This window comes from Galeopterus variegatus, unplaced genomic scaffold (assembly GCF_000696425.1).
Source record: "Galeopterus variegatus unplaced genomic scaffold, G_variegatus-3.0.2 Scaffold180, whole genome shotgun sequence".
Classification (NCBI taxonomy): domain Eukaryota; kingdom Metazoa; phylum Chordata; class Mammalia; order Dermoptera; family Cynocephalidae; genus Galeopterus; species Galeopterus variegatus.
In genome coordinates, this window is record NW_007726291.1 from 465,840 (window position 1) to 483,898 (window position 18,059).

The 18,059-nt window shown below is 45.9% G+C and overlaps 1 protein-coding gene across 1 annotated transcript in view; it reads left to right on the forward strand.

Annotated features, from left to right (window-relative positions):
• The window catches only part of FRMD4A (FERM domain containing 4A), a 183,692-nt gene that overhangs the window by 114,141 nt on the left and 51,492 nt on the right, over positions 1-18,059 (forward strand). Inside the window, exon 11 of the mRNA XM_008564083.1 lies at positions 14,270-14,346. Within this exon, the coding sequence (XP_008562305.1) occupies positions 14,270-14,346 (77 nt within the window). The remainder of the gene's footprint in view (positions 1-14,269; positions 14,347-18,059) is intronic.

The window sequence follows — 18,059 nt, forward strand, 5'->3', positions numbered from 1 at the left end:
TCTCAAAGAGTTTCCGTTCCCCAAGATAAAAAAAATAAAAAGGCTCTGTTGCCCTTGACATAGCAAATATCGTTACAGTCTCTTTTATACTGAACATGAGAGGCGGAATCGCCACAAAGAGCAAACAACATCTCTTTGTTAGGAGGATTAATTTTTTTCTTGGTCATTGGATCTGGGAACCCAGGGTGGTTTAGTTCCCATGGATTCCTGTGGAGGCCATTCTGAGCCTGGTCCTGAGGAAGCCACACTTCCAGGGCACCTGCTAGTATTGCTGCTATAATCTTGTTGAAGCTCGAACTATTGTCAGACTGTCACCTTTGAGGAAGGTTGATCTGTCTGTCAGTAGAAAAAAAAAGCATTGCCCCATCCAGCTGTAAAACTTTTAGAGAGAAGCTATCACGTGAGGGTAATTTCTCTGCAAAGGCACAGGAGGAGAGGAATACAATTATCCCCTAAAGAGATGCAGGTTCAAATCTTTCCCAGGATGACATGCTTGGAGGCACCTCTTGGAGGGGTTACACTCAAGCTCTGAAGATCCCCCCAAATGATCCCTGGGGTCAATCTCCAGGCCTGACATACCCTTATGTCATGGGGTGTTATGTACACGCCCCCACCTCATGCATCCTCAAGCATTATATTATTAGCAGTGGCAAGGGATCCATCCTGGTGGTCAAGACACCTCAGTTCTAACTCCAACCCTGCAAAATGAGTCACTTTTCTGGGCCTTGGTTTCCTCCTCCACAAGGTGGTTGATATAGACAATCAGGAATCCTTAGGTTGAGGGAATCTTGAAACTAGCAACAGGAAGAGGAATGAAATAAAGGGCAAATTCATTTTAAGGCCAGAGGGGGATAGTGAACACAAGGAGGAATGAAAAGCAACATTTTCCTAGAAAAAAAGTGGTAGAAGAGGAAATGCCGGTTTCTGAGTAGGTAGTCCTGTTTCTATCTCTGACCGTTCTGCAGCTGAGCCAAAGCTAGATCTGATGAAATGACCCAAAGTAGTTTTTGTCCCCCAGCTGATGTGTCTTTTGTGGAATGTCTCGCAGGACTCCTCTGCTTTCCACACCAATGCATGGTCTCCTCAGACGTGTTGTCCTCCCTGTCCCTGAACAGGCACATGGACCATCACTAAGAAAGGTCACATAAAAAGCCACGTGGATTGTGTGTATAGTAGGGGTCAAACACAACACTAGGTATTTGTAACATGCAAATAAACACCCAGCCAGACAACGCAGCAGCCCGCTTGAGACTGACTAGCTTCTGAATAACTCTGCAGACAGATTCCCACTAGTCAAGGAGCCCTGTTGACATTGGATGCAATGTGAAGAAGCAAATCAAAACCAAATGCTATCATTGGATCCCAAGCCACAGCAGAAGAGCCCCACTCCAAAAGAGCCATGAACCAGTAGTAACTTATGAACAGATTTGGGCTTTCTGGCTTAAAAAGAAAAGATTTTGCTAGTATAACAAGAACATTGACCACATGGGACTCAACAGGCAAATCTCTTTTATTTCACACTGTTCCTTCTGGTGTGTTCTTTCCTTGTCCCACGATCAAAACACAAGTGGGCCCATGACTTTTCTGATCACTCTCAGGTAATACAAACTCACATAGTCACTTTAAATAACAAAATAAGCTTTTACTAAAAAATTAGAGTGTCTAGTCCTTCATGACAATCAAAGGTCCAAACTTGTTGTGAAGTTAAATCTCCCCTCTCCCACTGGTCTCCATTTCTCCTTTAGTTCATCTGACTTCAAGGGACACCTGTCAAGCTTTCTAGGAGATCCTAGTGAATGTTCTCTTCCTGGGTTTGAAGGAAACAGTAGGCATCTTACACCTTCTCCATCTGGGTAGGAGAGAGCTCAGCACATCTCTTTTCCAAGGTTGTCTCCTCTAAAAATGCTCTCTCAGTTTCTACCTTCCTGAACATTTTATATACCTCAACTGTGGGTGAAGGGTTTCAGAATCATCTAACCATAACATTTTTTTTAATTGTGATAAAATTCACATAGCATAAAATTTACCATTTCAACCATTTTTCAGTGTACAGTTCAATAGCATTAAGTGTATGCACATTGTTGTCTCCAGAACTGCTCATCCTGCAAAACTGAAACTCTGTGTCCATTAAGCAAGAAGTCCCCATTTCCTCTGCCAGCAGCCACTGGCCACCACCGCTCTACTTTCTGTTTCCATGAGTGTGACTACTCGAGATACCTTATACAAGGGAAATCGAAGTATTTGTCTTTCTGTGACCATAGGGTTTTAATATCCAAACCAGGACTTTAGAGAGTAAGAAGGGGCACTGGTTAGTAAGGTTGCCATGATTTTAGACAAACCAGAGCTGTCACAGGCAAAGGCACATATTGACCTATCTAACCAGCATGGGGACCTTTCTAATCAGAATGGTGACCCATTAAAAACAGTTCTCGGCCTCTTTTTTTGCTTGTTATACCAGATGGTCTGCTCACAACTCTCTTTAGTGATATTTCTCATCTTAAAGTCTCAGCCAGGACTATCCTACAGCTCTAGTTAAGCAATAACCAAGTTATCCACAGACAGCATAATTCATGACAAAACTGCATGGGGTCAATGATTGGGGAGACTCCAAAGAACCTTGGCCAATGAAATAGTAGACTGGCCAGGTACCCAGTTCTTTCTCTCTAACATTTCCAACAAGTGTTTCTAGTGGCTACGTGGGGTCCTGCAAGTCTCTTTGCCAATCCTAATAGTCATTCTGGAAGGCGTAGACAGGCACATAATGTAGTCCATGGGGTCTCTACACCCTTGGAGAGTGCTCTGCCTCTTTATAATGGCTCTTCCTGTTCTGGCCTTTTAACGGGAGAGCAAAGAGCCAGAGGGGCTCTGGACTCCAGTCTCTCTAGGTATTTCTGTTTGACTGGAAATCAAACCCCAGCCTCACCTTTAGTAATCATTAGAAGTCACAGCTGAGTGAATTTCCTCTGAGCGTGTGTGTGTGTGTGTGTGTGTGTGTGTATATTTCTTAATACATCAGTGACTTTATATTTGGGGTTTGAAAAAGCATTTAAAAAGTTGGTCACTGGCCAGATTTCTCACTAGTTGAGTCTGTGGCAGTTTGCTTGGTCACATACCAGCAGAGGTCCCTCCTTTTCTGCTTACGTGTTTGTTCTTGGAACCTAGGATCCTCTGACTTACTGTACTATGTAGTTTTTATTTATTTATTTATTTATTTATTTATGATTTGCCTCTCCCCTCATAAGAATGTGCAGGGCGGTTTTATTCACTACTGTATTCTCAATGCCTAGAATGGTGCCTGACACATGGCAGACACCCAACAAATAGTTCTGGAGTGAATAAAAGTTGTCAGTACTACAAAAATATCATGGAAAAATAGAATTGAAAGATAATACAAATTTTTCCATGAATTTTTTTGAAGTACCCTTGTAGCTTGTTGTGACCCACTGCAAATTTGGAAGACATCTCCATGTGTATGTGTATAGTGGCTCGAAAATTTAAGTATATAGTATAACTCACGTAAGGAAGAGTTTGAGAGAGCTCTGCATACAGAGGGAGATATTTGTAAGGGAGAAGAAGGGAGGGGGAGGAACTATAGCTTTTTACAGCTTTGATTTGTTGATGAAAAAATGAAAAGCATAAAAATGTGCTCCCCTCTGAGCTCTCCCTTGACGTTACTTTTTGTCTGTTGGACCAAAGGGAACCTAAGAGCTGATAGTAACTATATATCAAGAACGAATTGCTGGAGTACTGCAGACCGTTGAACGATTCTGGCTTATCCTTTTTTTTTTTTTTTTTTTTTTTTTTTTTTTTTTTTTTTGATAGTAACTATATATCAAGAACGAATTGCTGGAGTACTGCAGACCGTTGAACGATTCTGGCTTATCCTTTTTTTTTTTTTTTTTTTTTTTTGCTAGTAGCAGGAAGTGTTAGGTTGGAAAACCCTGCTTGTTGAATCCTAGTAACCTTCTCTTTGTCTTGGGAGTTCTTAACAGATGGTTTCTGCTGAACTATGCAATACTTAGGGAACTCTGTGAGGTTTTGTTTTTCTTAATGAGCATGAGTCAAAGGGGGAAATCCAGGCTGATTTGAGGATGTAAACCTGTTTAACACCAAACCCTAGCACAGTCAGAACGTGTTGTGAACGTGTTGTACCCAACTCCACCCACCACCCTGGCCTCAGAATCAGCGCCTGCAGGTTGGGGTAGAGAGCACCACAGGAGGGGTCCGACCTGCCCCGGGTCACTCCTAACAGACAGCCTCAAGCAAACTGAGGCAGTTTCTAGGCAAAATGAGTTGTGAAGATTTGCTCCAGGTTGGGACTAGGATTGCAGTTTGAGACCACGAGCTCCTGGGACTGTGGACCTCCCTGGTTTACTTTGGAATCGAGCCTAGCTCAGACTGAGCCAGCAAAATAAAAGAAAGGCTGTGGTTTCTTGGTGGCAGCTCTGCCATTCTCCCTCCTTGGGCTGGCCCTACCTGCCTCTGTTGCCATTTCCTAGCATTTTAGAAATGTATTTTTAACAAGATGTCTGGGATCAACCCTTGTAAGTTCCTCATATCATGAAAGTTGCCTAAATTTGAGCAGACACCATGTGTGATCTTGAGAAAGTGACTTAACCTCTCTGAACTTCAGTTGCCGTAATACCTACCTCATAAAGCTCTTCATTCATTCTTTCATTCATTCACTCAACAACTGCTGAGTGCCTAGTAGCCCCCAGGCATTGTGCTAGGAGCCAGGAAAATACATTCGAGTAGCCTAAGTCTGGTGGAGAAGACATTTGAGTAAAAAAAGACAATTACAACGCAAGATGATAATTGCTCTGGTGGACGTACATTTACACATATCTGGGAGAACTAACCCAGACTGGGGCTGGGGAGTTTGCGGAGTTGGGGACAGCCCTAGTGAAAGAAAGTGGTTTAGGGCAGGCTGCTAAGTAGAAGTCTCTGCTTCTTCCTCTATTCCTACCCCTTCTCCCCAAAATTCGCAGTTCCCCAAGTTGTCCTGCCCACTTCAGAATTCCTCTAGGTTTGAGAAAAGCAGAGCTTTCAGTAGGATCCACCCTCCTGGACCAACAGAGATTCTAGACTTCAAGTCTTCACCTCTAGAAAATATCTCCTCCCCTCTCTTCTTTCTGGGAAGGAAATCTTGTGGGACAGATGCAGAATTACTCTAGCCACGGGCTCCACAGAGAGAAATCATCACAGTCAGCTAGTGCCCCAGCTGCAGAGATGGTGGCCCAAGCCTGGCTGCCTGCATGCCTCAGGTCAAGCTGGGAGGGTCAGACTCTCCAGCAGCAAGTCCAGGCTGGAGTGGGACAGGCCCCCACCTCTCCCCTCCACTGGCTGCAGCCACACTGCAGAGCAGCTGACAACACCACAAGTGTCCTCCCAGCTGCAGCCTGACTTGAAAAGCAAGCCGCAGACCCCTGGCCCAGTGCCTGCTTGCCTGCCTCGCTCCCTGGCACACTTTCCAACCAGGAGGACCTGGAGCTCACACCTGAAGCCTCCGCAGCAGGTAGTCCACCCCCTCCCGGTGCCCACCGAAACCAAGGTCTGCCAGACAGCAGCACTGGGAGCTCAGCCCTCCCTGGCAGGATGAGCCAACCTGGAAGCACCAGGAGTTTTGAAGTGCAAACAAGCTGCTGTTACATAGTTACTCCCAAAGAGCTTTTGCTGGTTTGCTTTTTTTTTTTTTTTTTTTTTTAACTTTGCTCCACACAGATAACATGAGGATAGAGTATTGCCATTTTATCTTTTTTCTAAGCTTGATAAGTCAAGGTTTAGTTATGAGTGTATTCCTGTATTTCCCAGGAGAATTGCTTTCCAACCCATTCTCTCCCATCCTATTTGTCTTCCATGGAGTCAGACAACCTCTGCAAAGAAGATCAGGATACTTCTATATGCCACACCTCAGGACAGAGAACTGACAACTGCCAGCCAAAAATAGAAAAATACAGGGTTTCCCCCCAAAGTCTGCCTTCCAAAGTAGTCAGAACCTACTTCAAAAAAATTCAGCAATCCAAAAAGAGATGTCTGCCAAAGTAGGTGAGATGGCCTCGTAAGTTTCTCCCCAGATGGACCAAATACTTTTCAGACTAATTAATTTCCCTGTTTGAAACATCCCACTGAAGTAAGTCATAGCAGGTATCATTAGCCTTGACGTTTTCTACAGGAAAGACTGGAGCACAGAGAGGTGAAGCCACACGTCACTGGGTCACACTGCTCGTTGTTAGAAGAACCAAAGCTAGACCCAGATATTGGGGATCACTGGGCAGCTTCTGCCATTCAAACACTAACCCTCATGGATCCCCCGGAGGCAGACTCTGAGGAGGGAAGAAATTACATCAGGAGGCAGAGGGTGAGAAAGGAAAAACACTTCCAGCTTTCAGCTTCACTTGAAAGTATTTACATTTGCCAAAGCTTTCTGGTAAAACCTTTCTGCAAGAAAAGCCAAAGTACACACAGGAAAATAATGTAGAGAGAGAGACCCTCTAGGGAAAAGAATAAAAGGAAATTGAGTCCAATGGGGAAAAATAAAACCGCCTGCTTCTCTGTAGGCTTGTTAAGTACTAGTTAACGTCCTTCTCTCTTCCCCTAGTAGTGACTCTTAAGCCAAAGGAAGCTGAAAGGTTTTTGATGGGTTAAAAAGAGGCCATCCATTAAAGGGTCAAGGGCTGGTGCTCTGAGCATCTATCACTGAATTAACCAAATCAATTTAGAGCTCGTGTTGTCTGACAGTGAGGAGGACAACTGGCCGGAGGAACATCTGGATTCCATTAGGTCTGGCTGCAGAGAAAAATTAGCCATTGTTTCTCTTGCTGCGTATGTGGCCATCTCTGGAGAAAATAGGTGCCAGGGAACCCTCTTCCAATGGGAGACACACTCAGACCCATTTGGAAAGCTAATGATCTGTGATCACAGTTTACACATTTTGGAGGGCCTGATTTGGTTCCTGTTATAGTCCTTTCTGCTCTGCATAAGACTGAGTCATATTACAATAGGATACGTGCTCCTCAGGGTGAATGTTTTGAGTTCTGAAGTCGTAGCAGGAAAATGGTCAAAACTGACTCCGGTCAAAATTGCAGTGGACAGGAGAATTAGCTGGATAAAGCTAGGAACGAAGGAGCCCAAAGAGAAGACAGCAAACTCCAGCACAAGTGGATTGAACGGGAGCCCTGGATTAGGCTGATGCTTGTGCTGTAAAAAATCAAATTTAACAGAACATTTTTTTTAAATGCCCATGGCACCATATTAGTCGTCTTTCAAAGAAAATTACAAAAACCTGTTTTTTTGGGCCGGCCCGGTGGCACACTGGATGGTGCGCTGCTTGGGAGGCGCGGCGGCGCTGCCGCCCGAGGGTTCGGATCCCACATACAGACCGGCTCCCGCTCGCTGGCTGAGCGAGGCGCGGGAGCAACACCGAGGCTTGCGATCCCGTTGCTGGTCCCCGGTCCGGTACGGGGGCAACACTGAGGGTTGCGATCCGTTGCCGGACACAGACAAAAAGACAAAAAAAAAAAAACCTGTTTTTTGGGCTGGTATATGTTCAAAGTATTCAGAACTTTTATTTTTAATATGAAGAATAATACTGGCAAGTAAGGAATGCAGGAGAACAGACATAATCGCGGCTAGTATTGATTGCATGCTGACTAGGTACCGGCCCTATTTTAAGTACCCTGTATGTATTAATTCATTAATACAGTAGCCGATGAGAAAAGTGTTATTAGTAGTATTATCTCAAAGATGAATAAACTAAGAAGTAAATTGCCAAGGATACACAGCCAGTAAGTGGCAGGCAGTATGACTTTGAAAACCATGCTCTTAATCAGTACTATTCTGTATTGTTTCTCATAAGTAGGAAATGTTTAAAACACGCTACTCTATTTTTAAATTCCAAAGAGTTGCAGTGTGACATTCTCTGGATTTATAATGTTGACCTTCAACCCATGCATAGAATGTAAGAATGCCCACACACCCCTTCGTTTTAGAGACAAGGAAGCTGAGATGTAAAAGGCTTTGTAAAGTCACAGCTAGAACTGAGGACTCTTGACCCCCAAGCCAGGATTCTTACTGCTAAAAATGTTCTGAACTGAAAAAATCAAGAATGACCAACAGCCACAAATATTATTTGAGACAAAAGCATGAGACTTATCTTAATAAGGCAGCCCAGTACCTCTATAGGGTCTTAAAAGCCTGATACAGAAATCAGAGATAATGTAAATACTCCATCATGGTGCTAATTACTACAGCACAGACACAGGCCACTTTGTGTATGTCTTGTCTTGCCAGCTGGATTGCAAACTCCTTACAAACATAAGCACGTTAGGCATCGTGTCCTTCCTCTTGCCTGTTAGCTTAGATCAGTACAAAGTAGACACCCACTGTGTGCATGGTTGGAAAAGGAATGGGGATTAAATGTTGCCCAAAACCCAAGAGGCATGCTTCTCTCTTCTTACACATGAAGTAAAATATATTGAAAGCCTATGGAACCGATATAAAGAAAAACTCTGACATATAGTTTCAACCCAATAAAAACATACTCCTGCCTCTGTTGTTCCCTGGAGCTCACGCCACAATAGCAGAACCTTACCAGGCACACCTGATAAAGCCCTCTGAGAGCACAGACTTGAGGTTTTCTGTGGCGCTTTCACATTTTAAATTCCATCCAGTTCGAGTGCAGCAACTCCCTTCTTTTGTCCTGTAGCCCTCAAAATGTGTAGCAATTCATTTTTATTTGCCAAAGGTATAAACACACCTAGAGATTTGTGACAGTCTGCTTCTAAAAAGTGAACAGAGCAGAAATGAGACAAGGAAGTGAGTTTTTTAGTTTGTATGTTTCATTTTGAGCTCAGAGATTATTTCTGTCCAGGAGTCTAATTCTTATTAGAAAACTTGCTTGTGTTTGGAAAGCATACAGCATTGTTCAGACTGCCAAAAACCCGACCACTTGAAGAAGTGATGAGTTACTTAATCAGAAGCTTGAAATGATTTTATTCTCATTCATCATCAGAGCTTCATCATGTGTTAGGAAGAGCTCAGGATCTGAAGTCACAAGATATGGGTCCTGAATCAAATTACCTTAATCTCGTCCGTCCCTTCACTTCTCTCCACTGGGGTTGCTTTATCTGTGAAAGGAGGAGGTAGACCAGATGGCTGCTATGATTCTCTATAATGGCCCCTCTGGACAAAGCAGGAAGTTACTCATACGGAGGTCATTAAGAGGCTTGGTGACTCAACCTCAGGGACAGGAGGAAGACAAAGCTCCCTGAAGTCATAGTCAAGAATCAGCGCCACTAGACTGAGCTTCCTGTCAAGACTTTATTCCCTCATCATCTTGAGAACTCACCCACCTCTCCGCATGCTATCTGAGCACTCAATAAACGCTGGCTGGGAAGGAATCCCATGTCCCAACCTTTAGCCATGCACAGGATGTGGGACTCCAGCAGACCAGCTAATAGGAACCAGTACCAGGTCCCTGCTCATTAAGCATTTATAGGGTACCCTGGTGCACTCAGAGCTCAAAGGCGGTATTTATAAGCCATTGGTTTGCTCTCTATAGATAAACATTTCCCATCTCCTATTTTATACCTGAGGACATTGAGATGCAGAAAGGGAAAGTGGAGGGCCTGTGATCACATTGCAAATCACAGCAGATCTAGGTCAGAAACTAAAAATCTACATCTGGTACCAGTCAGGGTCCCAACAATGGTGACAAACAATGTCTCCATGAAACCATTTCCCGGTGGTTTCTCTTAAATTTTTATTTTCTGTGCAAGACCAAACCATTCGGGTTGTTCTTAATCATGGTTACGGTTGTTTTTTAGTCCTGAATGGAAAGTGACTGAAGATGCATTGCAGTGTCTTAGAAAACTAGAGGAAGCCAAGTCTCTAAGAAAAGAAAGAAGTTATCATTTATAGTATAAAAGGAAAACAACAGCCATCATGTAGAATCAAAAAGATTTGGTTTTAGACTTCCTACTTACAGTCACATCATTTCTCATTTGTAAAAATTATTCCACTTGTAAAGTTAACCACCCGTTAGTGAGTAAGAGCTGTTCCCACTAATTGGGGGACTCATGGGGAAAGCAACATAGTTAGAGGTTAGAGTAATGGACCAGGTGCCCTTGACTTCTATTTCTGGTTCCTTCACTAACTTGCTGTGTGGCCTCAGGCAGTTTCCCCTAATTTTGCTGGACCTCGTTTTCCGCAAGAAGAAAATATCCCTCTCAGTCTTCTTAGGGGATGCTAAATGATCAAAGAAACAATGTTTGCAGAGCTTTATAAAGTTCCTAAATGAAGTGCATGAGAAAGGCCTTGCTTTAATAGGTATTAATTAATAAATTCTTTGGTTATTGATAGAACTACATATTTTAGCTTTTAATTAGCTCCTTGGGCATAATTGGCGATGGGAGTATGCAAAATCCGAAGGGAACTAGCCCAGTCCTAATGATGATCATCATGCGTGTCTGATGTGGCTTTATGTGGAGTCGCAAAGTACGTAGACGTCTTTACATGGTGGCAGGGTTATGATGGCTGCCTGATAGCGAGGCCGAGCCTAGAAGGCTCCCCTGATGTGGCACAGACAATTAGGCTGCTCGAAACCAGCCAGTCAGAGCCCACCTTACGCCATTTACAAGGGGGAGGCAAGGTCCACTGTCTTGTTTGTTTATTGCCTGTTGTTTTTCACCTGTCAGCCTCAGAACAGCATGTGTAGCAGGAAGGCCTCTAAGCTGTGGGGCACAGGGACCCATAGACAGAAACTCCCCAGACCCTCATGAAGAGTACCAGGCCTTTACAGCAAGTGACAACCAGCCCTGGAGGCCAACAGCAGCTGCCCCCGCCCTCTCTGTGCCTGCCACCGTCATACTCCTACTCACCAGTGTGCCCAGCTCCCCAGCCCCCCAACTCCTCCTCTCTCCCCTAAGTGAGGAGGAAAGGATCAGGCCAATGTTCTTACTTGCACACCTCCTCTGCAGCTCCTGGGACCCTTCTAATGTCCAGTGCAAAAGTCCAATCCTGAAAAACTAACTACCCATTCGTTCACCTTACTCCCACCCTCCCTTCCCAGTATTTCATTTGCACAACAAAACAAAAAAATTCATGCTTAAAGCAGACATTGAAGGGGATCCATCATTCTGCACCCTGTTACAAAAATTTCCACACACCATGTGCATCATCCGAGAAATACGCCTGGGAGCCAGGACTCCAGGGTTCACCGCCAAGAGCAGAAGCAGCGTGCAGCAACCTTCCCACGGGCTGCTACAGTGGCCGTGGCTGAGGGGCCCGCAGCACAGTCCAGATGGTTTTGTTTGGGTCATTTGGCAGCCGCAAGGCTCTCCACACCAAGCAACACCAGGGAGCACTTAAAGCAAAGGCTTGGTTTGTGTTTTATTTTGCAAGGAGTGGAGGAGAGATGAGTTGCCAGGGAATGAGTACCTCTGAGCATTCTGCTCTGGGGTTCCGCATCAGTCAGGGTTTTCTCAGGCATGCTCACACCAGGTTTAGCTTTCTTTCTTCCTCCTGGAGGGCTTGAGTGTCCAACCTCTCTGGGCCTGCCCTTCAGACACAGGGTGGGCAAATTATCCCACATGATGCTGAGCCCACACAGAGCCTGCCAGCACCAGCAGGACCAGAGACCGGGGCCAACTACATAATGTGCAGGGCCCAGTGCAAAATGGAGATGCAAGGCCCCTTTATCAAAACTCACTAAGAATTTCAAGATGAAACAGCAGAGCAGTAAACCAAGCCTGGGGCTCTGCTGAGCAAGGGGCCCTCAGGTCCATGAAGGTGGTTCTGCTCAAGGCCCCACTTTGCCTGACCAAAATTGGTGCAGAACTTAGCTGAGGGACCCCTGCAGGGTCCAGCCATCTACCATCCACATCCTTTTCTTTTGAGAAAAGGGGAGAGAAAGGGAGGGGTGGGAGAATGATTCCTTATACTTAAAGATTTCCAGCACACAAATAATCTATTTTTTAAAAATCCCCAAAGTCAGAGCGTGAGTTAGGAAATTTAAGGAAAAAAGGTGTTCGGGTTGTTCTGGAGTTACTCTCTTTGAGTTGCCAGGATTTGGGAGAAGTAAGAACAGTTAGGAATCATAGTAAGATTCTAGTTCATTGAGTGCTTACTTTGTGCCAATATGGTGCTAAGGCTGTATTGCTAAGATCTACCTTAGAGGGGCCCTTATTGCCATTTTACAGATGCAAAAACTGAGGCTAAAGGAAAGTCTAACTTGTCTGAGGTCCAGCAACTTGAAAGCAGACGAACCTGAATTCAAACAGACATAGTCAGACTCTAAAGCCTGCATGCCTGACCAATTTGTTCTGTATACTGTACCAAGGTTATGAGGCCAATGTCATGGAACTGGTTAGTTCTGGTGTTTTTGAGGCTGTGGCTGAGTTCAGGTGGAATGTTTGTAAATACCTAACAGCTGGGGCCAGAGAGAATCTTTGGGTTTCATTGAGGGATTCATACTGGCAGAGCATCAGATAGGAGCATGAGGCTCGGACCTGTGTATTTGAGTAACAAAGACTTTGCTAGAGCATCAGTGAATCTGTGTCTCAGACACAGAGCTGTCTGAGCCAGTGTGGGGCTTTGGGTCGTTTGCTTTCCTAGAAATGTCTCTCCACCTACTTGGAATTGACCTTTAAGAGAAAGAAAAGTACAGTTTCCTTGGGTTTGGGGGTAAAATGCACTCTGAGCAGCAGACAGAAGAGGTGGCTCTACAATGAGATAATAGATGTCCTCCTTCCTGTTACTTATGCAGATAAAATAATTTTAAAATGCCAGAGAGGAGATTGTGAAGATAAAAGAACGCAGCCATTCTAGAGATGGCTTCTTTATTCCAGCCTGGTTTTACATGGGGTGGTAGGTTCACTGGCCAAGCATTGACTAGCAGTGTCCTGGTCCCAGAGGTAGATCAGATCCAGGGAAACGACCATCGCCTCTTTAAGGTGGAGAGAACAGCAGCAGGTCAGAGAGGGCAGGCGCCTCACATCTGAGGACTCCGAGTCTGGAATGAGACCCTTAAAAGCATATACATCCACTCAGTGGGCAGAGAAAGGGGGAGCAGGAAAGAATCAGCCATTCCCAGAGGGAAAGACAAGAACGAGATTCCTGCTTTAGCCCCCTTTCAGCAAAATAAACTCAAATCCTAAATAGTAGGAAGGGGAGGCAATATCCACCAAATATGAATACAAATGTGTGTGCACATAACTTGAACCTCTTGTAACAATTCCTGAAGGGTTAAGTAACTTGCTTTTTCCTCCAGTGAAAGGAACCCTGTTGTTAGAGCAATCGGATGCTGCCCTAATTACTTCCAAACATGACAGTCAGTTTCCTCCTTAACGGGTTCACTGGTCTGAAGGAAGAACGGCCACATGGCCACCAGGGCCCCTTTTCTCCCCTTCTCGCCCCCCTCCGACCCAGCCTGGGGAGACTCCAGCCGTCGTCCAGCAGCAGAACTCTCGCTTTTCTTTGTGCAGCAGGAAGAATGAGCTCGACCAGCTCATACTGTGATCATGAGTCGCCTGCCTGCCCTGAAATCAGGTCCGGGCAGCCCCCGCCCTTCTCAGAGGCTCTTGCACATTAGTGGCAGGAAGTGCAGTCCCGACGGGAGGCTGGGAATGTGAGCGCCTTCCCATTTCAGCACTGGAGGGGGGAGCCCGCTGGCGCTCGCCGGCCCGCAGCTGGCCCTGCCGCCACCGCCTCCGAGGGCACCCGCCCCCCACCGCCTCCTCAAAGGGAAAAGCCTGCAAAGCCGGGAGCTGTCATGGGAAACGCAACAAAGGCCAACCCGAGGGGAACGACTTGAAAAGAACTTGTTCCGTTCCCTGGAAAGACCTGCAAGAAAATCCACACCCACCTTGCCTGGACTTGAACTGCAGAGAGCTGCGTGTGCGTGTGTGTGTGTGTGTGTGTGTGTGTGTGTGGGCGTGTGTGTGTGTGTGTGTGTGCACGTGTGTCTCAGGCACAGACAACTGCACAGTCCCTGCTTTGATAAGGGAACCACCAGCTGTGGAAAGTTAACCGGCAAAAAAGGAACAGCAGCCGTGAGCCAACCGCTCCTGAATTTAAACTACGTTCTTTTCTGTCCAGATATTCCAGTGCGTGTGTGTGTGTGTGTGTGTGCACGTGTGTCTCAGGCACAGACAACTGCACAGTCCCTGCTTTGATAAGGGAACCACCAGCTGTGGAAAGTTAACCGGCAAAAAAGGAACAGCAGCCGTGAGCCAACCGCTCCTGAATTTAAACTACGTTCTTTTCTGTCCAGATATTCCAGTGGAGACAGCTGGAGAACCTGTACTTCAGGGAAAAGAAGTTTTCTGTGGAAGTTCATGACCCACGCAGGTAAGCTTGAAAAGTCCTTTTCTTATGCCAGTGCTTGACTCGCCGGCATAGGAGTTACACTGCTATGTTTGTTATCACTGTTCGTGTTCAGTTTGGGGTGTGGGGAGAGGATGGTGGGTCATGAAAAACGGAGTTCAAATCAGACAGGAAAGCTTCATTTTGTACTGCATGTGTTGATAAATGTGGTGGGTTCAAGTGTGTGTGCTTGCGTGTGTGTGTGTGTGTGTGTGTGTGTGTGTGTGTGTGTGTGTGTGTGTGTGTAATTAACACTTCCCTGACCTGGCCACATGTGTCACTTGCTCATGTGTTTGCAGATTTGTCTGACATGTTAGGATATTGCAAAGAAGCTTTGTGCCACTTCATAACAAGCACCAAATGAAACTGGGCAGTGACCTAAGTCTCTTTAGGAAGCTTTTGCTAGAGAAGAGTCTAACAGATCCCTTGTCAGAGCTTCTAAGAGTGTTTCAGACAGGACAGCCGATACCGAAAGGAATCTATCACCCAAGCACTGGGCTCAAGTGTTTTATGCCTAGAGCTGTAATCTTAGGGTGTTTGCGTGTGGGTGGATGTGAAGGAAATGCTATTATTTTTCCCTGCACCCCACATAGTACCCCAGAAGCCCCAGTGTACAATTGCAGGCTCTCTGAGTCAGATGCCAGACAATAGGGCCCCGGTTTGGAATGCAGCGAGCCCAGCATGGACAGGGTCTGTGCAGTTCATACCCACTGCCTTTCCTCTCTTTGTCTACCACCAGTCCTTGAGTTGTTGGCAGCAGAATTCCCTAAAACCAGGCCTGACACCTAAGAATAAATCACTTTCCATAGATCCGAAAACAGATTTACAACAAGGAGGTAAGACAATACAAACATTGTCTTTGCCTGGGAAGACACTACAAAGATCAGACTCTCTAGAGGAGCCAAGATGGATTTTAGGCATCGTTGAAACTCCAGCCTTGGCCTTGGAAAGACGGGTTGGCACGAACTGCACTTCACACATGGTTTCTAACCCCTCAAAACAAGCTACAATGCCCCCCCTCCCCCAGTGAGCTCAGGACACAAGACTGAGACGTTCCCCCAGCAAGAGTGCTCAGGCTTCTGCAGTAACCTCTGTTCCTGCAGCCAGTGATAACGTGGTAGGATGGATGTGCCGCTTGCCCTGCTGTAATCTGCCTCAAGCAGCAGCTCCTGGTGCAGGCAAGAGCTTATCCTGGTCCCGCAGTTACCACAGGACCAGAAATTGGAGAAGGTTTTCGAGCGCTCATGTCTCTGCAGTCAGGTGAAGACAGCATTAGCAGAAGAGTTGCTTGTTCATCGTTTCTCAGGGTGTTGTGAAGGGTTTCATGGCCAGAGGACCCCTTTTTGGTAGAGCAGTAAAGCTGTACAGGCCAAGGGGTGGGAGGGAGATAGATGCCCCAAATAATATTCCAGTCAAGAAGAAACCCACTGTTACTATTCCAGGTGAACTGTGTCAGACCAGATTCTTAGGCATATGAGCCCAAGAGAAAGTTTAAGTGTAAAAAGAGTGAAATGAATTTTGCACAGTGGGTGAGAGGCAGAAAGGGGATACTTGACAGAATAAAAATTAGGGATTGGATAATCTAAGGCACTGAACATGGGAGTAGACAGACCCACCGTGCTGTGCCGTCTTGGGAATTCTGCTCACTCGGAGGCACATTGGACAAATCCTTTCACCATGCGTGTGTAAGCATGTGTGCGTGTGCAGATGCTCTCTGCTTCTGTCACCCTATCAGTGAGTGATACCAAATTTGCTTCCCTTTCCCAAGGTCCAGAAATATAGGAGAGGGTCCAAATCTTACTATTAAGTGGGCTTTTTGCCTGTTACACAAAAGCAATCAATCACGTTTGTCAAGAAGCGTCTACGTTCAGGCACTGCATTAGCTGTGGCAGGGTACAGAAAGAAGTCTGAGGCAGGGTCCTCTTCCTTCAACAACTTCCAGCGCAGTGAGTCAAGTAGGCAGGAGGAGGCACTTGCACTTAGGGAGGGTCTACCATGTGCAGGTGCTACATACCTGTACCCATTCTCTCACCGGGTCCTCACGTGACCCCATGAAACAGGTATTACTGTATTTCTCTTCTACATGTGGGAAACTGAGGCAAAAGAAATAAAGTAACCTGTTTTAGGTTACAAATAGCTAGGACATGGTAGAGGCAGGATTGGAACCCAGCAAATTTCTGGCTTCAAAGCTCATGCCCTTTACTGCTGTATTATACACAAGGCGGTGTGTACCAAATGCCAAATGATGCAGCCCATGAATGCCGAATGTCATGGCCACCAAAGGCCCAGCTGGTTGGGAGAGGCTTCCTGAGGAGAGATCTAAGCTGAGCCAAAGGGTGACTGGGATTAAAGCCATGACGTGGGCCCTAAGGGGGAATTAGAGGTGTCAGGTGGGCAAGGGAGGGTCTGGCGAGAAGGTAAGTGGGAAGTGGGAGGCCCAGAGACAGCCCTTGATCCCCCCAAGTGTTATCCTAGAGACAGGAAGGGAGGGGGCGTGAGGCAGGAGAGAGGCCTGGGGAGGTCAGAGGCGGACACCCAAGTGGACGACAGCATTAAAAACACCTTTTCTAGATGCTCAAGTTCAGCTACTTAGTTCAGTGGCAGAGCCCAAGCTCAAAACCAGGTCTGAGTCCCACTCAGTTCTTTTCATGTCCTCGTGGTGCTTTTTGAGTTGAATGTCCCCTCCTACTGCTTGTCACCTTTCTGATTGGGAGCAGGGAAGACGAATCTAATCGACCTCACCACTGGGATGATGTGCAGGGGTAGGGCAAGAAGTGCCACTCATTCAGCGACAGTGTCATCCATGGGAAGCCACAGTGACGGGATTATCCAGGGCAGAGGGTGCTTTCTGAGTTGATTGGCACAGGTGTGATGACAACCTTTCCCTGTCGTCCTTTTGCTTCGGAGCACGGGATCCACTATGGACTTGTCCTCCTCTACCCCGTAACTCCATGCCTGCCTTTGCTTCTGCAGTTCCCTTGGCTTGGCGATTAATCCATTTCTAAGGTTTAAGCAAAATAGAAAAGTCAGGGCGAAGGGGAGGGCTTAAAGGGAGAGAGGAGAGTGGAGGAGAGAAATCCATAAGGGAGCAGGAGGAAAGCTCGCGGGTGTTTAGATGCTCCTAGGAACCACCTAGACCTGACCAGCCACTTAACGCTCCCTACGGCCCTTACCTGGAAAAGAGAAGCACCGAGCCTAGTCCAGCTCACACCCCCTTCTCTAAAATACGTTCAAAAGTTCTTTTCCTCTCTAATTCAGCTTTTCTGGAAAAAAAATGTTTACTCGCTCCCAAGAGCAGCAATTGCTATGAAAGCCAAACTGGGAGCTCAGATCAGTTTCTTTTCAATCTCCGGGGACCTCTGGGATCCCGCCTCACTTTCTCACTAGCCTCTGTTCAGTTATTTTCAACTGTTTTTCATGCACTGGCATTTTTTCCTTAACTTTTGTTTGAACCAAAGGGAAGAAAAACCTGCCTAGAATCAGTACCATGAACTAACCACCAGATTTTAATTTTTCCTTAAAAGTGAGGCTGAGGAAGACCCCATCGTTCAATCCCTAGTCCCCAGAGTAAGATGATAGGAGCAGCTTTCAATTTTCTTCAAGGCAGAATTTGCCTTGAAAAAAAAATGCTACTATTCACAAGCCCTGATTACCCCAAGTTTCTTCCAAATTAGATATCTTAATCTTAAGAACACACA